At 45.4% G+C, this 26,915-nt stretch overlaps 1 protein-coding gene across 2 annotated transcripts; it reads left to right on the top strand.

Moving 5' to 3' along the window:
- The first annotated feature begins 815 nt into the window (after window positions 1–815).
- LOC124882077 (sorting nexin-14-like) lies at window positions 816–26,894 on the top strand. 2 transcript variants are annotated; one of them, XM_047388232.1, is made up of 28 exons: window positions 816–1,291; window positions 4,930–5,050; window positions 5,132–5,205; window positions 5,946–6,024; window positions 6,101–6,144; window positions 6,224–6,311; window positions 6,706–6,790; window positions 6,887–7,043; window positions 7,454–7,529; window positions 9,616–9,660; window positions 9,815–9,895; window positions 9,982–10,096; window positions 10,175–10,330; window positions 12,368–12,492; window positions 13,038–13,096; window positions 13,787–13,919; window positions 18,809–18,995; window positions 19,123–19,206; window positions 19,288–19,388; window positions 19,485–19,596; window positions 20,499–20,539; window positions 21,871–21,990; window positions 22,950–23,073; window positions 23,980–24,144; window positions 24,838–24,933; window positions 25,214–25,305; window positions 25,483–25,539; window positions 26,758–26,894. In XM_047388232.1, the coding sequence occupies exons 1-28, from the start codon at window positions 1,155–1,157 to the stop codon at window positions 26,782–26,784; spliced, it is 2,781 nt and encodes a 926-aa protein (XP_047244188.1). In that variant the 5' UTR covers window positions 816–1,154; the 3' UTR covers window positions 26,785–26,894. The 2 variants fall into 2 exon arrangements, with proteins under 2 accessions (XP_047244188.1, XP_047244187.1); XM_047388231.1 differs by having other exon boundaries at window positions 817–1,291; window positions 26,755–26,894.
- The last annotated feature ends 21 nt before the right edge of the window (window positions 26,895–26,915 follow it).

The raw sequence follows: 26,915 nt of genomic DNA, 5'->3' as shown, positions 1-26,915 counted from the left end.
CCACTAATGTTCACAAGCAAACCAGTCATAAAGATGGAGAAGCAGTACTGATGGAGGATATTCATGACCTTCAAATAATCTCTGAAACCTAAATGTTTCACAGCATCTAAAATGTTTGGTCCAGTTTCTTCAGCCACAGCCAGGCCTGATTAAAGGACCTGCCTGACGACATGAAGTAGGCTATAAGACCTTAAACAGCAGTGCATCCTGCTTGAAGAACATCTGGAGAAACAAAGTCACAGACATTAGTCTGTTTAGGGTTCTAAAGCCACGTCTTTGGGTCTCCAGGGAACCACGGTGAGAACAATTATCCATAAATACTGACAACATGGAACAATGGAGAACCTTCCCAGGAGTGGCTGAACCACCAAACAGGCCTCACTGCCACAGCTAGGGTCAGAGGTCATAATTCAATAATAAGAAAGTAGCTGAATACACTTTTTTACAGCTAAAAACACTGAACCGTGATAAATAAAATGATCGTCTAACAGGAAGTTGTTGTTTGGATTAAGGGATGCCATGTCGCGGCAATAATACACTTCTGGTGTTTCTGCAGAGCTGCTAGAACTGAAAACATCTACAGTTTTATGTAATTAAATAATTAAACGTAAAGGGACTGAGTCTTCACACCCTATGAACTGCCAAAAAAAGCAAAAGATTAGGTTCAGTGAATGTAGATCAGTTGATTTAGAGCTTGTATATGAAATGCCATTCAGACATTTTAGAGTAAATACTTATTTATTGCGAAAAAATAACGCTTATTAAACCCTTTTATGCAATAAAAAACATTTCAATCAATAAAACATCAGGCCAAGAGGACAACAGTTATTCCGTGTGTCTGTCGGATCTGGCAACCCGCTGTTGGATTAAAGCCGTCCTGGCTAAGAGGAAGTCGGTCCGGACTTTTAGAAAAATGTCCAACAAGAAGTGAACATTGGTTAAAGCTATCGGAGGAACCGGAACCCAGAACCGGGAGGTTTAACGGATTATTTCTAGATAAAATCTGCTTAATCTCATAAAGAAGCTTCTCTGCTGGAGGTTCTTATCGCTACAATCACCAGCCGAACCAACTGCTTTTAGAACATGGCTGATAAAGCGCCGAATCCTCCGTAGAACCGTGTTTTTGGAGGGTTTCCAGGTGTTTTCCTGACAGGATGGCGGGTTTGAGGGGCTACATGGAGGGTCTGATGCGGGGGCTGAAGGTGGAGGTCCTGCGGGAAACGGGCCGTCAGTACCCGGTGTCCTGCTGCCTGCTGCTGGCCCTGGTGGCTCTCACGGTGCTGCTCAACAGGTGATGATGAGGAGGATGAAGGGTGTGTGATCACCTGGACACTGCAGGGATCACGTGATGTCTGACCTGGTTCTGTCTGGCAGGATCAAACCGAATCTACGGAAAAAAAAACGTATATATATATATATATATAAAACGGTTTCAAATAATTCTATTCTGGGTTAAAAATTGTTCAGAAACTCAGAATTCGGGACACTTCAACTCATTATGACCCGGTCCGGGGCGCTCTGACCCAGATTTACTAAACCCTGTTTAACAAGTTCTGATCTGCTAACAGCGGAACAAATATTCTGCGGGTTACGGGGTTAAGTTGGTTCCTTTCTGTTATGGGCGTGTCTTGAAGAGTCCATTAAGCATGCTATTGGCTTACTACCTGTTCATGCGACGTGACGTCATTGTGCCAGCTGAAGTCTTAGCTAGGCTAATATTTTAGCTAGCGAAGCTAACTTTTGGTTAGCTGTGCCCACCACTGTTGATTACCTTTGAGGTCTAAGCTGCCAGAACATTTTGGACTGATTCTGAATTTTCTATCCTAGGACTCAGCAGAAAACTGCAGGAGGTTCCTTGGTGGCGCTAATATTTTTTAGTGGCCTTTATTGACAGCAGTCAGACTGGAAATGGGCAGAAAGAGGTCGGGAATCGAACCCCTGACTTGTACACCACTATTAGCTTGTGCACAATTATTAGGCAAGTCTTATTTTTCAGGATTATTAGTATTAATCACAACTTCAGAGCTTTCAGTTAATCCAACATATTAATAAATCTCAAACAGGAATGTTTAAGAAAGTAGAAGTCAAGTTGTGGTCGTTTTAGGAGATATGTGCACCAGTGGTGGATGCTGGTCTTTCAAGGAGGGGAAGCTCAACTTCAAGATCGCTGATTCGCTGATTTCGCTGTCAATCAAAAAGGGATTCAGCCTCAGACAGATCATCCAATCATCATGCAGAAGCTGAGCGTTCGGGCCAGCCGAGACCAGCCCACTGCCCATAGACCCCCAGAGACGCTGATGGGCGGGACAAAGCCCAGCATTTATCCAATGACTCGTCTCATTTCGCTGCAACCGAGGCTGCCCCATAGACCCCCAGAGACGCTGATGGGCGGGACAAAGCCCAGCATTTATCCAATGACTCGTCTCGTTTCGCTGCAACCGAGGCTGCCCCATAGACCCCCAGAGACGCTGATGGGCGGGACAAAGCCCAGCATTTATCCAATGACTCGTCTCGTTTCGCTGCAGCCGAGGCTGCCCCATAGACCCCCAGAGACGCTGATGGGCGGGACAAAGCCCAGCATTTATCCAATGACTCGTCTCGTTTCGCTGCAGCCGAGGCTGCCCCATAGACCCCCAGAGACGCTGATGGGCGGGACAAAGCCCAGCATTTATCCAATGACTCGTCTCGTTTCGCTGCAGCCGAGGCTGCCCCATAGACCCCCAGAGACGCTGATGGGCGGGACAAAGCCCAGCATTTATCCAATGACTCGTCTCGTTTCGCTGCAGCCAAGGCTGCCCCATAGACCCCCAGAGACGCTGATGGGCGGGACAAAGCCCAGCATTTTTACTTCGTTATTGAACTCACTGTTTAAAGCGCTGTGAAGCTGCGGGAATGAGTGAGAGGAAAGCCGCGTCGTTACCAGAGATAAGAAGCTGATTCTGAACAAAAGTTGAGCACGTTGTAGCGCATATTTAGTCAATGACATGAACACACAACAATATATATTTAATTACTTATTTTTTGACATTTTAGGGGAAGCTGAGCTTCCCTTGCAGTCTTAGGAGCAATCACCCCTGATGTGCACAATTACTGGGCAACTCTTATTGTGCAGAATTATTACACAACTAAATGAAAAACACTTTTTTCATCTTTTGATGTTATTGATTAACAACTCCAAACTTTTCAATAAACCAATAAAGCCACAGTTCTCTTCAATAACAGCTACAAGCCTCCATTCATGGAGTCATTTCTGCATCTGTTGATGATCAAGGTTCTGTGCAGCAGAACTACGGTCTCCCAGACAGATGTTCAGAGAGGTCGAGTGTTCGTTGTGTATCTCCTGTTTAACAGCTGCCCACAAGTTCTCATTGGGTTCGGGTCAGTTGAAGAAGAGGTTCGGTTTTTCATCTTTAACTCCTTTGCTGGCTAGCCATGCAGAGCAGTTATTGGATGCATGTGATGGAGTGTTGTCCTGCATAAATATCATTGTCTTCTTGAAAGATGCAAACTTCTTCCTGTTCCACTGCTTGAAGAAAGTGTCTAAAACTGGCCGGAGGTTTGGGCGCTGATTTTGAGCCCATTTTCAACCTGAAAAGGCCCAACCAGCTCATCTTTACCAATACCAGCCCATACCAGTACCCCACCTCCACCTTACAGGCGTCTGACTCGATCCAGCCATAGGTCCATCCATCTGGTCCTTCAAAATTCACTCTTACTTCATCAGTTCATAAAACCTTTTGAAGAATCTGTCTTCAGATGTTTCTTGGCCCAGTCTAGACGAGTTCAGCTTATGTGTTCTGGTTCAGTGGTGATCGGGTTTCAGCCGTCCTTACCTTGGCCATGTCTCTGAGCTCTGAACATCTTGTACTTCTAGGTACTCCAGGTAGGTAGTAGTTATGGAACCAGCCTGTACTGGAAGATAATGGGTTCCTGGTAGCTTCATGCTTCATTCTTCTCAACCACTTGGTAGTTAATGTGCGTCTTTTTTGCTCAACAAGTTTCTTGCGACCCAGTTGACTATTTGCAACCAAATGTTTGACGGTTCTGTGATCACGCCCCAATATCTTAGCAAACTCCAGAATATTCTGGACTTTTCTGTGTTGCAGCTGCCTGTCTGCTTCCTTTGGTTCATATTAAATTATGGTTTTGTTCCAGGTCGTGCAGCTGGGCCCGGAATGCTTTGGGAACGTCTTGCTGAACAATGTCTGTTGTTCATGGGGAACAAGTGGGATTCTGTTTCTGGTTCATCCTTTGCTTCTGCAGAGCAGTAGAAGTTCTGTTCAGATCCAGTTAATTTATTTTATCAGAAAAAAGGCAATATTTAAATGAAATGTCGAGGACGTTCAATAAAGAAATCATTCAATATTCTTTTTCTGTATAACATAATTACAAATATTTTATGTAAAAATAAATAAAGAAATAATTAATATAATATACATGTAATATGGAACAAAATAACTGCAGGTATTTAATGTGCTGTCAACATGTGATTGGCCGACCTTAGCAGCAGCTCAGCTTCAGACCAATCACCTTCACCTGGAGCACTGTTAGCCACACCCACAACTTTGTAATAGGATTTGGAAATAATTATTATTGAGATAAAGATGATTCTAATTGATGATGAAAATATTATGCATTTAATAAATAATTTATACCCATTTTTAATAATGGTTTTGACTCATTGATTAATGTTTTATTTAAATGATGGTGCTTTTAAAGAGTCAGTCTGTGATGTTTGGTCTGTCATAAAATGCCTAATTAATGATCATTTAATTATTAATGTATTAATAAAGTTATTGAAGCATTAAGAAGTTAGATGATATGTTTAAAATCAAGTAAAGCTAATTAATTATGAAACATATAAATAAATATTTAATTTTCCTGTTTGGACTGGTTTTCTTCATCCATGTCTGAATCATCTTTCTGCAGGTACATCCACATCTTCATGGTCTTCTGGTCGCTCCTGGCTGGGATCATCACCTTCTACTGCTCGCTGGGACCAGACTCGCTCCTTCCGAACGTCTTTTTCCCCATAAAGCCGAGGAACAAAGTAGGACCTGCGTGTTTTCTGTCTGTTGAAGAACCTTCAGGTGTGCACCAAACAGTTTCTGATGTTCTTTGTGTCCAACAGCGACAGGAGCCTGAGCTGTTTCCTCTGGGCCACAGCTGCGCCGTCTGTGGGAAGATTAAATGCAAACGTCACCGGTGGGTTCACCAGAACTTCACATCAAACCTAAAGTCCAGAACCTCGCTGAAGTATTCGTACTTCAAGCTTCAATGTATTTCTTGGGGATTTCCTGTGACAAACCAAACAAAGTGGACCAGAGGGCATTTATATTCAGCCCCCTGAGTCAGTGCTCTGTAGAACCTCCTCTGGCAGGTCCAGATGCAGGTCTTCTGGGATTTGTCTCCACCAGCTTAGAACATCTACAGACAGTTCTGCTCGTTCTTCTTTGTAAAACAGATCAAGCTCAGTCAGAATGGACGGAGAACATCTGTGAACATCAGTTTTCATGTCTTGCTTCAGATTCTCAGTTGATTTTAGGTTTGGACTTTGACTAGGCCCTTGTATCTCTGGCTTTATGTTCAGGGTGGTTCTCCTGCTGGAAGGTGAACCTCCACCCCAGCCTCGGGTCTTCTGTAGCCTCTAACAGGTTTTCTTCCAGGATTGTCCTGGATTTAGCTCCATCCATCTTCCCTGTACCGTGGCATGATGCTGCCACCACCATGTTTTCCTGTGGGGGCGGTGTGTTCAGAGTGAACTATACGTTTTCTCCTACAGTTTTCTGAAGGCATTTGGTGAACAGATTTTATTTATGGGTATCAGAGTCACACTGATGTTTGCTGGTTGAGAGGCCAGCTGGTATTCAGCATTCGGGTCTGCCTCAGCAGGGTTCTGTGTGTGTAATAACTGTGGTAACTGATGAGCGTTCTGTTCGCTGCAGGCTGACTCTGCTCCTGGAAAACCACCAGCCCTGGTTGGACCTGAAGGTTCATTCCAAAGTGGACGCCTCAGTAGCAGAGGTAACTCACAGCATGGAGACACATTTAGTTCTGATCCAAAACGTGCAGATGTGTTTCTGACATGTCCTGTCTGCAGGTGTTTGAGCTGGTTCTGGAGAAGTTTGTGTACCCCTGGTACAGGTGAGAGCATACCTCCAGGGTTAACCTTCACATGGGCAGGTGTGAAGCACTTCCTCTAACTTCCCTCCTCTGCTTTCAGGGACATCACAGAGGACGACGCGTGTTTAGACGAAGTCCGGATGACTTTTCGCTTCTTTGCGTCGGTGCTGATCCGCAGAGCTCAGAAGGTGATGTCTCATTACGCCTCTACTGAAGAATGAAACAGGGGCCATAATGGGGTATAATGCAGATAGGTGAGGAAGATGAGTGGGGATGAATGGATGAGGGACAGAATTCCTGGGGTTAGGAGCACAAGGTTTTATTTCATTTGGGATTCCAGGTTTTGCTGATTTTTACCAATGAAACGTGGAAGACATGAGATTAAAAATGTCTGACTTGTTCTTCGTCACATTGTGATGAAGAAACCTTCTTCTCCTGAAATGAACTCTGGATTTCTGAGACCAAGTAAATTCTCACAGCCTTAACGCTGGGGCAGCCATCATGGTAAAATCAGAGGAGTTTATTTATTTGTGGTAATTTCTGTGATTTCTGCGACTAAAGTTTAAACTGACTGTTTTGCAGGTTGACATCCCAGCTGTGTTTGCAGACAAAGTGATGAAGGCTGTGATGAAGCACATAGAAATCATTGCCAGAGCTCGAGCAAAAGGTCCAGAGTCTGTTACCAAAGCAATGTTGATGGAACCACAGGAAAGTCCATGGTGCTGTTGGGTTTCACACCCATACTTGTGTTTTCTGTGGGCAGCAAAGAACATGGAGAACCTGCAGCAGGCAGCTCTGGAGGAATACGGCGCCAACCTTCACGTCGCTCTGCACAGCCGGAAGGAGGAGCTGCTGTACCTGAGGAAGCTGACGGAGATGCTGTTCTCCTACGCCATGCCTTCAAAAGCCACAGACTGCAGGTATAAAGACATGGACGGCTTCAGCAGCTGCTGGTAAAACCAGGGAAGCAGAAGGTCTGTCTCCAAGATAAGGCTGAGATGGTTCTGACACATGCAGAGGACAGATACCGCATAGGTCAGACCAAGGATGGTGGACATGGGGAGATGGTTCATGGCTGTGGTTAGAGGAAGGTATGCAGATGGTTGGTGTGACAGAGGAGGATGGATTCTTCAGGTTCTTTGTTTCAGTCACAGAAATGCAGTTTGTTTCCAGTTCTTTAGTTGAGGTACCAAACCCGGTTTAACAGACAGGAAACAGAACCAACGAGCTGTTTTTCTGTTACCGGATCACATTGATCTCAGTCAGTCGGGTTCCATGGATTTAATTGTCTTGTTCAGTTGATCCATGGTTCTGTTTCCCTTTGCTTCAGGTCTCTCACTCTGCTGCTACGGGAAGTGATGGTCGGATCCGTTATCCTGCCGACTATGGACTTCGTGGCTGACCCTGTAAGCCTGTTATCCTTTTGAGTTTGATTATTATTATGTTTTATTATCTTTAACAGAACCCAGTGTGAAGAGATGGTTTCACCTCCAGTTCAATAATTAGAAAATAGAATTATGGAAAAATAATTTATTTTCCAGACTTTTTTTTCCATTTTGTAAAAAAACCAAAACAAACATCCAATAAATTCATTGATTTTATATCTAAATAACCTCCTTTTTGTGGTTGGGATTATGATTATTGATTAATTAATATTTATCAATAATTATAATTGAAAATCATAATTTGACTAAATTAATTTCTTAACCAAAAATCCTCATTTATGAATTGAAACCAGAGATGTCTTATGGGATTGTAATTGTGGCTGAAAGCCTTTGATAATTACAACCGTTAAATACTCAGTAATAATTAATAACTATTACCAGAGATGTCACTGTTTAATCGACCGTTTCTGCGGAAACGTGGGGAACTTTGACCTTATTTTGACTGAAGAATCACTCTTGCACAAAATAAACACAAAACGCCTTCTCTTTATCTACATGAATCTTTATTGAATCAACCGCCTGATACAATCCACTCTTGGACAATAATCTTCACATAATCAAACATGCAAAGTTCTACACAAAAGGGTAAAATATCTAACTAAACAAATAAAACAAAACAGCAGTGGGTGTGTATGGAATCAAACCAGCAGTTATGGCAAACAAATGATAATATGACACGGAGCAGAGTTTGGGGAGCGGCCCGCCAGAAAGTGTAGCTTAGTTACTGTGAGCCACAAAACCTCCCCCACCGCTGGGGGTCCGAGAACACAAAGGGTTGTAAACCTTTTGGTGGCAACTAATAAACATGAAGTGTCGAAGACAAAGAAAATGGTTGATTTTCACCATAAAGTTATTATAGCAGTTCAATTTTAACAGCGCAGCTGCACCAGGTGTCACACAGTAAAATCACAACTTGAGAAGCACGACGGCTTCAGAGTCCAAGAGCAATCATGTTTCAATAACGTAAGGCATGAACATATAATTCAGAACACATTAGACTCTAAGTGGCGATTCTAAATCACACTACATCCTACTCTACCCTGCCCACGCTATTCCTAATAAAGAACTAAAAATAAAATAAAAAGATGGATTTTACTTGTTGAAGTTTTCCTTCTGGGGCAGCGAGTGAGAGAGGGGGGGAGTTACTGCGCGTCTGCAGTTAAACTCCAAGAAGAGCGGTCAATCTTCATCCTCTGGCCTCCTTGGCGAAGGGGGGAAAAAATGATCTGACCGTCAGCAGTCGACTGGAACAAAAACAAGGGTGACGATCCGTCTCCTTAAAACCTCTGTGAGGGTTTTTTCTTCTGTTACGTGTTAAACTCACGTCTTCGATCAGTAAAGTGAAATTTCTGGCCTTCCTATTCCAGAAACTTCTTTCATGAATTTTTCTTTTTCGTTGGCCGACGGGGAGAATAAATGAAATCCACGCGGGATTTCTTCTCCAGAATTGATGCTCCAATTGCGTGATAACTGCGTCTCGGTTTCAGCTGAAAGCACCTCCTTAAAGGGGCCACCTTCCTATATAGTGTCCTGTGACGTCAGACATGGGACGCCCCGTCATATCAGCCGCAGTGCCCGCTGGGATTTGTAGTAGCGGACTATATTGAGATACAAAATGGCCGAAAACGCCGGAAAGCCTGGTGGCGTCCAGCAATGTGCAAATGGTCCAATATTCAGCAAAACATGGTCCAAAAGTGTACTGTTGACTTATATACTTGCTGAACTGGACCTGTGGTTTTTATACTGGTTCGGGCTAAAAGTCCAAAGTACTATAATGTCTATTTTGTTTACTGGTACCAAAGTTCTTTAAAAATTCTGTGTTTAGTGCCAGAGAATCAGTCCAGGAGTTACAGCTGATCTAAGTTAGCAAATGGTCCAAATACCACACTCTGAAACCCAAACCCAGTTCAAGCTTTGTGCTGTTTCATGTCCTGTTTCATCCTGATGTGGCCCGGAGAGCCACGAGTCAGATTTACAGCCTGAGAAGCAGTGGAATCAGACCATCCAGCAGATGTTTCATCATTAACTGCTTCTGCTCCTGTTTCAGGATACTGTGAACCTCATGGTGCTCATATTCGTGGATGACACTCCGGTAAGAGCCCGATGTTACGTCCTCAGTAGCACCAGCTGCTGATGGAGGATGGAGGCTGAGCTCCACCTCAGTGTTGTCCTGCTTGTAATTTCAGATGATTTGATTGATTATTGGTTGAACTGAGGTTTCTTATGGAAATGTTTTCCACCTGCAGCCAGAAGCAGCCACAGATCCTCCATCTCCACTGGTTCCGTTCCTGCAGAAATATACCAGCATCAGCAACAAGAAGCCGTCGGTAAATTTCCGCCTGGTTCTGAACAAACCGATCCAATTTAAACACGCTGATGTTTTCCTGGAATACCTCCCTCTGTGCTTTCCCAGGTGCTGAAGTTGGAGCTGAAGGAGATCAGGAAGCAGCAGGATCTCCTCTTCCGTTTCCTTAACTTCCTGAAGCAGGAAGGAGCCGTGCACGTCCTGCAGTTCTGCCTCGCTGTGGGTAAGATCCAAAACACCACACTGCTTGTTCACTGGGCTCCAAGATCAGGTTTCATCATCTAAAGCCTCCATGTTGCAGAGGAGTTCAATGACAAGATCCTGAGTCCGGAGCTGAGCGACTCCGAGCTGCAGCGTCTGCACGGCGAGATGGTCCAGATCTATGAGACCTACTGCCTGGACGAAAGCATCGACAAGATCAGCTTCGACCCGTTTATCGTGGAGGAGATCAGGAACAGTAAGGAACAGTTTTCTCTGCTCAACAGTTCAGCTACCAGCAGAACATCCAGGGAGAACAATCATCTGGATGTTCAGTCTGGGTCAAAAGGTTCTACTCAAACAAATGTTCTGGTCTCAAAATTTTAGAGTCTTCTTCATGTTTCTGTGGAATGTTGCAGAACCCTCCATCCATTAAAGCCTGATACAAGAAATGATGATCAGAACATTTAGATGTTTAATAATTAGACTGAGTTCTCTCTTTCTGGTTCTGGTTCTGGTTCTGGTTGGAAGTAGCAGTAATTCTGTAACCGTTTGATACCAGCTTGTGGACCAGACCCATTCTTGTCTTCCTATTACTTGGAATTGTTCCCAGTTTGTTGGCTGCAGTTTCTCCACCTGCTTTTTGAAAACTGGGCGGTGGTGGCGCCATCATGCTGTGGGGTGGTTCTCAAAGGGCTTCAGGTCCAGAGGTTCCTGACCACAGGTCCAGCATGTCCATGTTCTGATCGTTGAGCAGCTTTGTTATCACTTTAGCTTTGTGACAAGTTGCTCCATCGTGCTGGACAATCCACAGATCTTCACCAAACTGTTCCTGGATGTCGGAATAAGCTCCTCCTGGAGGACGTTTTGGTATCCCCACCTTATCCATGGTAAAGTTCTTGAGCAGAACCAGGAGGAAGTCCACTTCATTGAAGGGGAAGCAACCCCACCCATGTATTGGATCCGGATGCTTCTCTATTTGCAATTCAGTTCAGTTTTATTTATATAGCACCAATTCACAACACATGTCGTCTCAAGGTTCTTCACAACAGTCAGGTTCATACATTCCTATTAATCGTAACCATTGAACAGTTCAGTCAGATTCAGTTATTTATTCAAATTGGATAAAAAGTTTTTCTATCTAAGGAAACCCAGCAGATTGCATCCAGTCAGTGACTTTCAGCATTCACTCCTCCTGGATGAGCATGTAGAGACAGTGGACAGTCACTGGCGTTGACTTTGCAGCAATCCCTCATACTGAGCATGCATGTAGCGACAGTGGAGAGGAAAAACTCCCTTTTAACAGGAAGAAACCTCCAGCAGAACCAGAACCAGGCTCAGTGTGAGCGGCCATCTGCCACGACCGACTGGAGGTTTGAGAGAACAGAGCAGAGACACAAAAAGAACAAAGAAGCACTGATCCAGGAGTACTTTCTATGGGAAGGAAAAGTAAATGTTAATGGATGTAGCTCCTTTAGTCGTTTCATCTAGAAAGAAAGAACAGATAAACTCTGATCCAGTTTTCAAGGTTAGAGTCTGAAAGAGAGAACATAGAGTTAGTTACAGTAGAAGCTCAGTCAGTAGCCATGTCTAGGAGAGAGAAAGGGTTAAACACTGAAAGACAGGACCATGTGGATCATCTGTAGAAGGTGAGCATTAAGTTGTTACCAGCAGAAGCTTGGACGATTCCCCTCTCCAGAAAGGTGTTACAGGTAGACACAGAGCCAGGCCAGGTGTAGCTTCTAGAAAGCACCACATTAGACTCAGGATGTTCTCTCAGATTTTCTTCTCCAGATGTTCCAAACAGTCAGGAGGAATCATCAAGGAAATCAACTGTGCACCAGTAGCCTGTTGTCCATCCTTGTTCTCCCTGCCAGAGTTCAGTTTCTCTTTGATAGTTTTGTTGGATAGAAGTGTCTTCTTTGCTGCCATTTGGTTCAGAGGTCTTTACTGTGCACTGAATAAGCTCTGCACTGGTGGCGACATGCTTCTCAGAAGGAGATATTCCTGGAGCTTGGATGTTCTAAAGCTTCTTTGCTCTGAAGCTGAACCTCTCTGCTTGAAGTTCCTGGTGATCCAGAACGCTGTTTCGTTCAGCTGTTTGGCGCCTGTGAGGCAGCTTTGATGCAGCGATGTTCCAGCAGGTAACCATAGCAACAGATCTCAGCTGATTTCAGAGGCATCAGCACAGAAACTGCTGCTTCACTAAAACCCATCAGAAGTCAGTGAAGCTGAACTTCAGGCAGCTGCTGATGCAGCAGAGGTCAGGGTAACGTGCTGCTGTGGTCTGTTCCAGTCGCCGCGGGGCCGTACAGGAACGTGGTGAAGCTACAGAAGATGACCTGCCTGTTTGAGGCGTACGAACACGTTCTCTTTCTACTGGAGGGTGTCTTCACGCCGATGTTCTGCCACAGCGACGAAGTAAGAAAACTAAACATCTGCTGCTCATCACTGAGATTAACGCAACTAAACCCTAGAACAAGTTTCAACAGGTCTGATGTCATGCTACAAAAATACAAAAATGTATTTATTGCAGCCACTCGACTCAAAGAGTGAAACTTTTTTATTATATAGATTCTGGCTGTTCAGAGTGCTGTATCCTAGCATATTAAAGGAAAATTGTGTGGAAGGAAGAAGTGTCTCTTCCTTGTATCAACCCACTTCCTAACCAGAGACAACATCAGATGTGTCTTACCTGTGCTTTCTGCCACATCTTTTCCTTCCACTCAACTTTCCACTAATATGCCTAAATATAGCACTCTGTGAACAATCAGACTTTTTAACAAGTTATATTACTGAAATAAAATCACGTTTTGGATGATATTCTATTTTACTTTGAAGCATTTAAAAAATCATCCGAGGACTTCAGTTTGCATCGGTTTTAGCAGAATAATTCTGAAGGAATGGATGCATTTTGTGACTCTGTGAAACCATATTGTTTGACTCTGTTTTCTCCTGGTTCTCAGTACTTCAGACACCTGCTGAAAGGAGCCGAATCTCCAACCAGAAACTCCAGGATCAACAGGTTGGTCGCAGGAATCCTTTCAGTCTTTGTTGTTATGAGCAGCAGGATAAAAACCAGAATCCCGACCCTGCAGCACAGTTCCGCTCACATTGTTCTGAGGTTTACTGGCATCATCAGTCATGTGTTTAATTTCAGAACCAGCTTCAGTCTGGAGGAAAACAGGTGAGTGTTGGAATGTTTTCAGCAGGATGCATGCAGAAGCTCTTCATCTTCCTGCAGGCTGCGGTGTGAATGCTTCGGTTTAACATGTTAACACCAGCTGCTGCTGCAGGAAGCAGCTGGTGGTTCTGCTCAAGCCAGCACACGGATCTAACTCCATGTTCTGTGGTTAACAAGGACAGAACTGGATGAGCACTGAAAGCTGGTCTGCAGTGCTCAGGAAGGTTCCTGATGCTGCTTGATGTTCAAGATCTGTCCTGCAGTTCTACAGTTTTAGGGATTCAGTTTTCACCTCATTCTGAACAGCCTGGTTCTGTTCTGATTAGTGAGCGACATCCTGCATGTCTCAGCCTGTGTTGGGAATTCTAACCAGCTGGCGGTGCACATCCATCCAGTTGGTTCTCTCAGGAACCAGTTGGACTTTAATCAGTGGACTGTGGACAGAAGGTCCAAATAACCTTGTTAGGAAGCTGCGCGTCTGCTTCAATAGTCCTGGACTTGGTTCTGAAAACCTTTCTCCTTGTTCTTCAGGAACATGTCGAGGCGGGGCGAGTCGTTCGGGATCAGCAGGATCGGCAGCAAAATCAAAGGTGTGTTCAAAAGCACGACGATGGAGGGCGCTCTGCTGCCGTCCAGCACCATCACCGACATGGAAGACGACATGGTGAGCGGTTCATCTGACCTGCATGGAGATCCGTTCTGCTGCCGGGTCCAACAACATAAACCTGTAACAGAGCAGTGATAAGATTCAATTCAATTCAGTTTTATTTCTATAGCTCCAATTCACAACACATGTCGTCTCAAGGTTCTTCACAACAGTCAGGTTCATACATTCCAATTAATCCTAATTATTGAACAGTTCAGTCAGATTCAGTTATTTATTCAAATTGGATAAAAAGTTTTTCTATCTAAGGAAACCCAGCAGATTGCATCCAGTCAGTGACTTGCAGCATTCACTCCTCCTGGATGAGCATGTAGAGACAGTGGACAGTCACTGGTGTTGACTTTGCAGCAATCCCTCATACTGAGCATGCATGTAGCGACAGTGGAGAGGAAAAACTACCTTTTAACAGGAAGAAACCTCCAGCAGAACCAGAACCAGGCTCAGTGTGGGCCGCCATCTGCCACGACCGACTGGGGGTTTGAGAGAACAGAGCAGAGACACAAAGAGAACAAAGAAGCACTGATCCAGGAGTACTTTCTATGGGAAGGAAAAGTAAATGTTAATGGATGTAGCTCCTTTAGTCGTTTCATCTAGAAAGAAAGAACAGATAAACTCTGATCCAGTTTTCAAGGTTAGAGTCTGAAAGAGAGAACATAGAGTTAGTTACAGTAGAAGCTCAGTCAGTAGCCATGTCTAGGAGAGAGAAAGGGTTAAACACTGAAAGACAGGGCTATGTGGATCATCTGTAGAAGGTGAGCATTAAGTTGTTACCAGCAGAAGCTCGGACGATGCCCCTGTCCAGAAAGGTGTCACAGGTAGACACAGAGTCAGGCCAGGTGTAGCTTCTAGAAAGAGAAAAGAGAGAACATAAAGTTAAAAGCTGAAATAACAACAAATTATGCAAAATTGGAGAGTAGTGTGAGAATGTAGCAAAGAGGGTGAAAGTGGCCATTATGTCCTCCAGCAGCCTAAGCCTATAGCAGCATAACTACAGAGATAGCTCAGGATAAACTAAGCCACTCTAACTATAAGCTTTATCAAAAAGGAAAGTTTTAAGCCTAGCCTTAAAAGTAGACAGGGTGTCTGCCTCACGGACTAAAACTGGGAGTTGGTTCCACAGGAGAGGAGCCTGATAACTAAAGGATCTGCCTCCCATTCTACTTCTAGAGACTCTAGGAACCACCAGTAAACCTGCAGTCTGAGAACAAAGTGCTCTGTTAGGAACATATGGACCAATCAGATCTCTGATGTATGATGGAGCTAGATCATTAAGGGCTTTATATGTGAGGAGGAGAATTTTAAATTATATTCTGGATTTAACAGGGAGCCAATGAAGGGAAGCTAAAATAGGAGAAATATGATCTCTCTTTTTAATTTTCATCAGAACTCTTGCTGCAGCATTTTGAATCAGCTGAAGGCTTTTAACTGCATTTTGTGGACATCCTGATAGTAAAGAATTACAATAGTCCAGCCTTGAAGTAACAAATGCATGGACTAGTTTTTCAGCGTCACTCCTGGACAGGATATTTCTAATTTTGGCAATGTTCTGGAGATGAAAGAAGGAAATCCTAGAAACCTGTTTAATATGGGATTTAAATGACATGTCCTAGTCAAAAGTTAACACCAAGGTTCTTTACTTTATTATCAGAGGTCAATTTAATACCATCCAGGTTAAGTGATTGACTAAGCAGTTTCTTTTTTAAAGACTCCGGTCCAAAGACGACAACTTCTGTACTTGTACTCGTCGTCTTCCGCTTATCCAGGACCGGGTCGCGGGGGCAGCAGACTCAGCAGAGACGCCCAGACGTCCCTCTCTCCAGACACCTCCTCCACCTCCTCCGGGTGGAGCCCAAGGCGTTCCCAGACCAGCCGAGAGACATAGTCCCTCCAGCGTGTCTTGGGCCTTCTCCTGGTGGGACGTGCCTGGAACACCTCCCGAGGAACGCGTCCAGGAGGCATCCGGTATAGATGCCCGAGGCACCTCAACTGGCTCCTCTCGATGTGGAGGAGCAGCGGCTCTACTCCGAGACCCTCCCGGATGGCCGAGCTCCTCACCCTATCTCTAAGGGAGTGCCCGGCCACCCTACGGAGGAAGCTCATTTCAGCCGCTTGTATCCGTGATCTCGTTCTTTCGGTCATGACCCAAAGTTCATGGCCATAGGTGAGGGTAGGAACGTAGACCGACCGGTAAATCGAGAGCTTTGCTTTTCAGCTCAGCTCTCTCTTCACCACAACGGACCGGCACAGCGCCCCCATTACTGTGGCAGCCGCACCGATCCGTCTGTCGATCTCCCGCTCCATTCTTCCCTCACTCGTGAACAAGACCCTGAGATACTTAACTCCTCCACTTGAGGCAGGAACTCCCCTCCAACCTGAAGAGGACAAGCCACCCTTTTCCGGTCGAGTACCATGGCCTCGGACTTGGAGGAGCTGATCCTCATCCCAGCCGCTTCACACTCGGCTGCGAACCGCCCCAGCGCATGCTGTAGGTCTTGGCTAGAGGGGGCCAACAGGACCACGTCATCTGCAAAAAGAAGAGACGAAATCCATTGGTCCCCAAACCAGACCCCCTCCGGCCCTTGGCTGCGCCTAGAAATCCTGTCCATAAAAGTTATGAACAGGACCGGCGACAAAGGGCAGAACTGCCGGAGTCCAACATGCACCAGGAACAGGTCTGACTTAGCGCCGGCAATGCGGACCAAACTCCTGCTCCACTCATAGAGAGACCGGATGGCCCCTAATAAAGGGCCCCCGATTCCATACTCCTGGAGCACCCCCCACAGGGCATCACGAGGGACACAGTCGAATGCCTTCTCCAGGTCCACAAAACACATGTGAACCGGTTGGGCAAACTCCCATGAACCCTCGAGAACCCTGTAGAGGGTATAGAGCTGGTCCAGTGTTCCACGGCCGGGACAAAAACCACACTGTTCCTCCTGAAGCCGAGGTTCGACTAACGGTCGGACTCTCCTCTCCAATACCCTGGCGTAGGCCTTACCAGGAAGGCTGAGGAGTGTGATCCCCCTGTAGTTGAAACACACCCTCCGGTCCCCCTTCTTATAAAGGGGGACCACCACCCCAGTCTGCCAGTCCAGAGGCACTGTCCCCGACCAACACGCAATGTTGAAGAGGCGTGTCAACCATGACAGCCCCACAACATCCAGAGACTTGAGGTACTCAGGGCGGATCTCATCCACCCCCGAAGCCTTGCCACCGCGGAGCTTTTTAACCACCTCGGTGACTTCAGCCTGGGTGATGAAAGAGTCCAACCCCGAGCCCCCAGCCTCTGTTTCCACCACGGAATGCGTGATGGCAGGATTGAGGAGATCCTTGAAGTACTCCTTCCACCGCCCGATAATGTCCCCAGTCGTGGTCTGCAGCTCCCTGCCCCCACTATAAACATTGTTGGGAAAGCACTGCTTCCCCCTCCTGAGGCGCCGGACAGTTTGCCAGAATCGCTTCAGGGCCAACCGGTAGTCCTTCTCCATGACCTCACCGAACTCCTCCCCGGTCAGAGTTTTTGCCTCTGCCATCGCCCGGGCCGCAACACGCTTGGCCCCACGGTACCCGTCAGCCGCCACAGGAGTCCCACAAGACAACCACAGCCGGTAGGACTCCTTCTTCAGCTTGACAGCGTCCCTTACTGCCGGTGTCCACCACCGGGTTTGGGGATTGCCGCCGTCACAGGCACTGCAGACCTTATGGCCGCAGCTACGGGCAGCAGCATCGACAATAGATGCAGAGGACATGGTCCACTCGGACTCTATGTCTCCAACATACCTAGGAATCTGGTCAAAGCTCTCCCGGAGGTGGGAGTTGAATACATCCCTGGCCGAGGGCTCTGCCAGACGTTCCCAGCAGACCCTCAATATGCGCTTGGGCCTCCCGAGTCTGTCCGGCTTTCTCCTCTTCTAGCGGATCCAACTCACCGTTGGATCAGGTGGTGATCAGTGGACAGCTCAGCCCCTCTCTTCACCTGAGTGTCCAAAACATGCGGCCGAAGGTCTGATGATACGACAACAAAGTCGATCATTGACCTCCTGCCTAGGGTGTCCTGGTGCCAAGTGCACTGATGGACACCCTTATGTTTGAACATGGTGTTCGTTATGGACAATCCGACAACTTCTGTCTTGTCTGAATTTAGAAGCAAAAAATTTAAAGTCATCCAAGTTTTTATATCTTCAAGACCTGCTTTTAGTCTATCTAACTGGTTGGGTTCATCAGGATTTATGGATAAGTAAAGCTGAGTATCATCAGCATAACAGTGAAAATGTATCCTATGCTGCCTGATAATTTTAACTATTGGAAGCATATATATAGTAAAGAGAATTGGGCCAAGTACTGAACCCTGTGGTACTCCACAATTAACCCTGGAGTTTAAAGATGATTTATCATTTACATGAACAAACTGGAATCAGTCAGACAGATAAGATTTAAACCAGCCTAGCGTTGTTCCCCTGATCCCTACAGCATATTCCAGCCTTTTTAAGAGAATATTATGGTCGACTGGATCAAATGCAGCACTGAGATCTAACAGAACCAGAACAGACACAAGTCCATTATCTGAGGCCATAAGAATATCATTAGTGACTTTCAGCAGAGCTGTTTCAGTGCTATGATGAGCTCTGAAACCTGACTGAAACTCTTCAAACAGGTCATTGCTGTATAAATGTTCACACATTTGATTAGCAACTATTTTCTCAAGAATTTTAGATAAGAATGGAAGATTGGATATAGGTCTAAGATAATAACAGATGTATGAAAACAGGAGAATAAGGAGGACCTTTGATTCAATAAGCTGGCCAGCTGAGGTGGAATCTTCTCCTGCAGCAGCTTCTGCAGATGTTCTCTGATCTCTGATCTTCTGTCTCTGCTCTCGCTCCCTCCAGGTGGAGGAGGCGACCATCGTCGTGGAGGACGACTCCCCAGCGGCTCCAACGGCTGCTCCAGTGAACCAGAGAAACCTGTCAGCGTGGAGCGTCTCCATGCCCTTCATCGACTTTTACGATGATGTGGTGAAGAGGGAGAAGATCCCCGTCTTCTGCATCGACGTGGAGCGAAACGACCGAAGGAACGGTGAGCCAGCACCAAACCTCCTGATCTTCACTGGCAGTTTTTCCATCCATCCATCCATCCATCCATCCATCCATCCATCAGAGTATTTTAACAAGTTAATGTTAATGTGGCTCCTCTCCTCCTGCAGCTGGTCATGAACCTGAGTTGTGGACGGTTTACAGAAGATACCTGGAGTTCTACGTGCTGGAGTCTAAACTCACAGAGTTCCATGGTAACCATCAAATATTCACAACCGGATCAGAACCTCCATGTTTCCTAAGTGTGGCTTTCTAAAGATGTTCATCATTTTCAGGCACATTTGCAGACGCACAGCTTCCATCTAAACGGCTCATCGGACCAAAGAATTATGAATTTCTGGAATCAAAACGGGAAGAGTTTGAGGAATATTTACGGGTATGTAAACCCTCCAGAACCGCTGACGGTGCATGAAGCTGTTGGACGTGTCCTCGGCCTGACAGCAGTGGCCTTCTCTGTTGTGTCTGTGTGCAGAGGCTCCTGCTGTATCCTGAGCTCAGTAACAGCCAACTGCTGGCAGACTTCCTGTCTCCGTTCAGCCTGGAGTCCCAGTTTCTGGATAAGATGCTGCCGGACGTCAACCTTGGTACGTCTATGTGTTCCTGAGCTGCTTCGTTGGTCCTGATGGGATTTAGAACGGGTTTGATGGAAACCAGGGGTTTTGATGAGGTCATGATGAACCTTTCTGCAGAAAAACCTGAGCAGGCTTTATCTGTGGAGACTTTACATTCAAACAGGTCTAACACAGAGTTCTGCAGAGAGCAAACAGGACCTGCAACCTCTGAATGCTAAATTAAGTAAATTAAACAAATACAATGACAAGACTCTCTGCTGCCCCCTGGTGTTTAGGGTACATAGCATAGCTCCTGTGTGTGGATGGAGGTCAATGAGAGTCCATCCATCTGCTCAGATGTGTTACCAGCATGCAGAGACGGACTGCACGGCACTGAGGTCAATCCGAGTCAAACTCAGCTGATGTTCAGGTTTAAGGTGGTTCCGAGTTTCCTTCATGTCTCTCAGAATCTCAAGATCCAGTTCTGAGGGGAGAGTCTGACTTCAGTGTCTGTGGAGCAGCTCAGCTTTTATTTACTCTGTTTCATCTGAAGATGCACCAAGCAGGTTCTTTCTGGTGTTTTTCCCTTGGGTCCAATCTGCCAATCCCCAGTTTGACTGGTTCTGATTGTTGTTCTAAAAACTATAACACATAAAATAGAGAAGGTGCTGCAGCTTCTCTGATCGAGGCAGGAGTTTGGAACCCATCAGAAGATTATCCCCATTTGTGGCCAGATGGTTGGTCCATCTGTTTTTTCAACTGTTCCTCAATGTTCTGCAGCCAGACATGCAGGAACGTTATAATGTTCCAACCCTTTCTGATTTGGGATCATTAATCCAAAACGGTTGATCGCAGGACGTTTCTACTGAATCTGGGAGTTAATCCATGAGTGTCGGGAATATTCTGTAACTTCATCGTGTTTGTTTGTTTTCCAGGGAAAATTTTTAAGTCCGTTCCAGGGAAGCTGATGAAAGAGGTGAGTTCCTCCTGAGCTGCAGGAATATTTATCAGTTTGTTTTCACCTGGTCAGAAACCAGCAAATTTCTTTCCCACTTTGCTGCTCTTTCTCTTTCTCATTTCCTGCCGAAAAACATTCATTTCCACAAATGTTTAACTGGAGCGTCAGGACCTGATGATGATCAGGTCCTGAGGGGTAATTCCTCCTTCTGACTCAGTATAACCCTGAAAATGTTCCTGCTGCTGGAATGTCCTGCAGGAATGTGATGGGCCTGGATCCTCAAAGGAAGATGTTCAGGAACAATTAAAGGATTTCCTGGGAATTTCTCTTGTATAATAATTGCATATTTGGGGTATTTTTGAAAGGTTTCAGGATCTAAAGCAATGTGATGAAGAGTCATTAGAGCCAGGTGTTGAAACATCTTACCTGTTGAACTTACTGAACATGTCTTAGTCGCTGGACAGCAGCAAGTTTTATGCTCTGAAGAAGGTTGAATAAACCAAGGAGCTTAAATGAAAGAAGTCCGACATCTAGAAATGCTCTGCAGTTCTGAAGCTAGACTTCTGGAAAAATGTCCTCTGGACAGATGAGAGCAAACATAATGGAGAAAACACTTCCTACTGACTGTGAAGCACGGAGGTGGAGAGCTGGTGGTTTGGGCTTGTTTTGCAGCCAGGATTCTAGTGTCAAATGTAATTCCATTGAGGTCTACTGCTCCATCCAGCTGTTGCTTGTGCTCCTGAGATCTGGATCCTGACTGAAAGAACCAGATCCTGGATCCAAGCAGCTGAAACAAGCTTCGTCTGTAGGACGGTCAGGTTGTTCCTTATGGATAAGGACAGGAGCTCCATCATCAAGGAACTTGGCATAGAGCTGCTGCTGCACATCTAAAGAGTCAGCTGAGGTGGATCATCTCATCAGGGGGTCTTCTGGGCACATACCAATGAGAGGAGGCCCAGAGGGAGACCAGAACTCTCGGGACGGACTTTGTTTCTTCTGACCCAGGAGCACCTTGGGATCATCCAGGAGGAGCTGGAGCACTGCTGCAGAAAGGGATGTCTGGGTTTCCCTCCTGGACCTGATACCTTGATGGACCTCGAATATTGTTAATATTATTATTTGTAAATTAACTGTAATTATTTGACATATTTAATACTGTTTACTATATAAATATTTCCCTTTTATTATTAATCCCTAATGAACTTGTACTTCCTCTTATGTCCTTATAAGGAGATGCTTGAGTCTTCTTAGATATTTCTGCAGTGTGTCTTCCTGCCGGTGGATTCTGGTTCTGAAACATCCATAGAAGTTTGGTTCTGGGAATGATTGTTTTTGGTCTGTTTTTCCAGAAAGGGCAGAACCTGGAGCCCTTCATCCAGTCCTTCTTCAACTCGTGTGAGTCGCCCAAACCCAAACCGAGCCGACCAGAACTCACCATCCTCAGCCCGTCTGCAGAGAACAACAAGAAGGTAAAAAAAGCCAGACAGCAGAATGAATCCAGAACCTCCTCAGGTTCTGATCAGACACATTAACGATGAATAATCCCAGTGATTCCCAGTAAAACCAGTAAACTGTTGGTCACCATCTGCCGGAGTCATATTCAACATTTAACGATCTTTTTTATTGCAATAAATTAAATAAAAAATGATTTAAACCCAACAGAAGTTATGCTGAGATCCATCTATTCCTACAGCACAGTCCAAAAACCGTTCCCTTCATCTCCCAATGCTTCAAGATGTTTCTGCAGTGAGGACACCAGGCCATTAGGAGGTCTAGGTTGTTCTGTCCCGTTCCTACTGCAAACACGGCTGAAGGTGTCCAACAGTTTGGGTCAGTCCAGCAGCTATACCCTCCTCTTCATCAGGCAGCTCTTCCAAATGTGGTTTTCCATCATCTGTATGGTGAAAAATGATGGACATCCTTGGAAAAGATGTGGTCCTAAAGCCCATACCATGATACAACCTCCTACCATCACAGGGCCTGGATGCTCCTCTTCCAACAAACATCTGGAGAGCTGGTCCATGTGGTCCATGTTCCCACTGTGTGATGCTCCATCGCAGAGAAGCTGACTCCTCCTCAGGCCTCTTTTGAATGTAACTCTGTGTTGTAAAGCTGGACAACGGTTCTCCAAAGTAACACATGGTTCTATCGTGATGGTTCTTGGTGCAGAACCGTCTGAGGGATCAGAGATCACTGCTGTCCATCTTAGGACCTTCCCTAAAATCCCTCCAGATTCTCTGAATCCTGCTCAATATTAATTCAAGGAGCTGGGAGAAGTTTCCATGGCGACAGATTTAAACCTCCCACAGTGACATTTTCTACCTGCTTCACCTGTAATCCTTTGCTTCAGGCTTCTTCACAGATGTGTAGAGGATCTTCAGGTGTTCTGGCTGGTCACATGATGCTGGTGTCTGTTTCTCACCTGCAGGTCTTCAACGAGCTGTACAGGAACAACGCCAACCTCTCAGATGGACCGGAGCGGAAACACAACTCCAACTGCTTCGTAGAGATGATGGCCGTGGACGGCATGTACGACTACATGATGTATGTAGGTGAGTACGGCCGAGGAGATGAAGCAGTGGTGCTAACATCTGTGGAGTCCTCCTAACTGACCGTTTCAGTTTCAGCTTTAACTGTTTTCAGTCTCACGTTTTATTTTCTCTCCCTCAAAACTACAGCAAGTCACGCTGTAACTCTATTGGCTGGAGCTGTTACTAGGCAAAGTTAGCTCTTCGTTGTGGGAGAGGACATACCTGGGTGAGCAGGTTTAACTCTGACAGAGACGAGAAGGATGCAAGCAGGACGGGAGGACGTCTGAACCTTTAGGTGTAGCTTTGAGGAGAGCAGAGTTTGTTCATGAGGAAGCAGGAGATTTCAGAGCAAGTCGTAAAACATCTCAGACTGAAGATAAGGAATAAAATATTTTCTTTTAAGGATCTGGAAGGTCTGCTGATGTTTCAGACGATTAATAAACTCAGTTCAAGTTCTGCAGAAGAACCACAGCAGAACAGAGACAGAAATTGGTGTCCAAATCCAGTCGTCCTTCCTTCCTTCAAATGGCTGGATTATCTCCTCAGCGTGTCACAGAGTTCTGCAGAGACCTGCTAATGAGTCGTTCATTTGATTTAGGTGTGCTGAATCAGAACATCTAGTTTATATTTTTACACCTGATATGATTCTAAAATATGCAGGACATCGGCCGTCCAGGACAGATGTTCCACAGCAAACTGGAGATCTGGAGACCACGTTTGGTTTGTGGTGGTTAGGAACTAGATTTAAACAGCAGGGGGCAGTGCTGTTGCAGAAACAGTTCGGACCCATCAGAAGTTCTATAGTTTGATGCTTCAGTTTCAGGGAGACAACCTTCCTTCCTGAAAAAAAACCAAAACAGACTTCAGCTGCTGCAGGTTCTTTGGTTCCTTTTCACGCTTTGTTCTGTGGTTATGGTTGTTCCTCAGGTCGGGTCGTGTTCCGCATTCCTGACTGGCTGCACCACATTCTGGCTGCAGGAAGGATTCTGTTCAAGAACACCTTTGAGGCCTACATGGACCAGCACATGCAGTCCAAGCTGGAGGCCATCCTGCAGGAGCACCGGGTGGTGTCGCTCATCACGCAGCTCAGAGGTACCATGCTCAGGAACCTGCAAACCCTTCAGCAGAAGTTCAGCTCAGGAGTGGGCCAGAATGAAACCAGCAGAAGGAAACTTCACACACATCATAATAAACCACATGGTGTCACTGGTGGCCCTTGAATATCACATTCAGCCCACCAGCTCCGCACTTGATACAAATGGACACTTTTTAATGTATTTTGTATGAAAATGTAACATATTTATCTTTTATTAACTTTGTTTTTGACTTTATTTTGATTTCATAGTAAAACCAGCAACATCCAGCAAGTTTTCCCTAAAACCATTAAACTGAATTTTGCTAAAAGAACAAGCTAATAGAGCTAAAGCATGAGATCTACACCAGGCTGCGTTCTACGAGCATTTGGGCTCATGGGTTCTTTCAACCTGACAATTCTGGCCCGTTTGGCAAAAGATTTGGACCATTTGACTCTGGAACAGCTAGAAATAAAAAGGAAGGAAACCCAAACTGGAACGTGTTCCTCACATCCAACTTGAGCATCTGTTCACCAAGAAGAACACACTAATGTCCCCAGAATGATGGTTCTACTCCAGTTTACCAACCAACAGCAGAAGCAAACTGTCCCTCTGCTGTCAGTCAGATCTTTATGGAGATGTCAAACCTCCTCAGTCAGAGTGAGGAACTGAAGCTGTTTCATGTCACGCTTGTGTTTGTTTGTTGGTCCAGATGCAGTTTTCTGTGAGAACAACCAGGAACGAACTGCAGAGGATAAACATCTCAGAGCTAAGCAGACGTTTAAGAAGATGATCAGATATTTACCAGGTCAGTGGTTCATTTCTCATCTCGTTGCATCCGTAGAGCTTCACGGCTGCAGCTTGCATCTCTTTGGAAGCAGGATGATTCCAGTTTCTCCCAATCAGGAGTTTAGACGTTCTTTATGAAAGATTCCTGATGATTCCAGGAACTTCTTTATTGTTCTTCTTAAATAATGAGCTGTCTGCTGGTACTGTCCCAGTTGAGCTGTTCTTCAAGTCCAGTTAGTATTTTCACCAAGAAGAGTTAAACTGGTTGAAAAAATGACAGAGTCTGTGTTTGGTTGCAGACTTTGTGGTGAAGTTCATCGGTGAAGACTCCAGGCAAGAAGGAATCGAGCTGCTCTTTGACGGTTTGCAGCAGCCGCTTCTCAACAAGCAGGTAAACATGGAACGTTCCAACTTCCAAGTGTTTCAGGAATATGTTCAGTCTGACAGGCTGGAATGGAGATGAAGCTGAGGAGAAAGAACAGGAAACATTTTGGCCTCAGGCTGACTGCTGTGGTCAGAAATTAACTGCAGGTCTCCTGATTTTTCCTCTCATGCTTCTCCTCCTCAGATGACCTACGTCCTGCTGGACATCGCCATCCTTGAGCTTTTTCCTGAACTCCACAAGGTAAAGAGACTGCAGAGAACATGTAGAAGTCTTCCAGAAGGTGTCCACATTTTAGACATGTGTAGAAAGTGCAGTACAACGTCTCTGGAAGGATAACGAAAACAAGGAATCCTGACCTTCATCACCATCAGGTTCCTTCTGAAAACATGAAGCTGTTCTGATGTCCGAGGTGTTTTCCTCTTAGAGGTTCAGCTGTGATTCAGCTGAGGGTCACCAGTGATCTTCAACAGGGAGAAGATGCTGAAAACAGCCAGTTTCTGCTGATTGGACGGTTCCAGTTTCCATCCAGTCACCATGAGGATGAGGGACTTATTCGGTTTGGACATTAAATGATTTATCTGAACACTTATTTTTCCAGGTTGGAATGATTAGATGATTACTATTTGGTGCACAGGTTTTCCCTGATCCAAAGTTCTGTAGAACACATCTGGTCCGGTGAGATGAAGACTTTTTGGAGGAGTCAAGATGAGGTTTCTAAACCTGAGAAAACTACAGACTGTTAAACATGGTGGTGGCAGCATCATAATGTGGGGCTACCATATTGCACAAAGTAGATGAAGAAGAAGAAGTACTTCCTCCAGATTGTTCAGCTTCACCTCAGATCAGCATATGGTTGCTTGAAGCTTGGACAATGGTCCCAAAAGCTCACCCAGACTGGTTTTAATGGAGAGACCAGGCTAACATCAACCTTCTGGAACGATTTTCCCAAAGCGCCGTATGGTTGGATTTTTGTGGGTCTCTGCAGGAATCCGACCCGTTTAAAGGAACTCTGCCAGTTCAGCCAAGAAGAGAGGTGAAAAATGAGCCCGAATGGTACCAGCTTCTGGAGGGGAGAATTGCTAATAAGCAAATGTCAGTATGAATACATCTGAGCCAGTGAGGATCAGAGAAAATCTGGAAAAAATTCAAACTTGTGTTCCCTGTTGTTGCTTTTAGGAATCCTGCAGCAGGATGTTGGAGAATCAGTTCAAACCAGAATAAAGAACTGTTCAAATAAATCATTAAAAGAACTAAACATGATGAGTGGATGGAAACGTCCCACAGGAACCGGAGAACACATTTCCAACCAGACTGGAGAGAAGATGTTCCCAAATATTTCATCTTTTGTTTGTTCTGAAAGAGGAACAATGTGGTTCCTTATGGTCCAAAGCTAAACACGGTCAGAGATGTAAAATGATATGTAGACAGTGACCCTCACAGATGTTTCCTCCACAGCAGGGGCTGAAGGGAACCTTCATCGTGTGAACGGGTCGGCTGGTTGAACTCTGCGTCCACATCAAAGATCTCCTGCTGGCTCCTAAACATCACAACGTTCCAGTTTCTGCTCCTGCACTAATAAACTCGTATTTATTCCCGTTGTTGCTTCCTTTCTGTTA

Source organism: Girardinichthys multiradiatus, chromosome 15, assembly GCF_021462225.1.
Source record: "Girardinichthys multiradiatus isolate DD_20200921_A chromosome 15, DD_fGirMul_XY1, whole genome shotgun sequence".
Classification (NCBI taxonomy): Eukaryota; Metazoa; Chordata; class Actinopteri; order Cyprinodontiformes; family Goodeidae; genus Girardinichthys; species Girardinichthys multiradiatus.
The sequence above is the reverse complement of the archived record's forward strand: the minus strand, read 5'-3'. Positions and strand labels throughout refer to the sequence as shown.

What these genes read in the sequence shown, in the direction of transcription:
- LOC124882077 (XM_047388231.1), top strand. Translation starts at nt 1,155, where the DNA reads ATGGCGGGTTTGAGGGGCTACATGGAGGGTCTGATGCGGGGGCTGAAG. An exon ending in TGTTCTGCCACAGCGACGAA is followed by an intron (nt 12,493 to 13,037) that starts GTAAGAAAACTA and finishes CCTGGTTCTCAG; the next exon opens with TACTTCAGACACCTGCTGAA. An exon ending in CCGACATGGAAGACGACATG is followed by an intron (nt 13,920 to 18,808) that starts GTGAGCGGTTCA and finishes CGCTCCCTCCAG; the next exon opens with GTGGAGGAGGCGACCATCGT.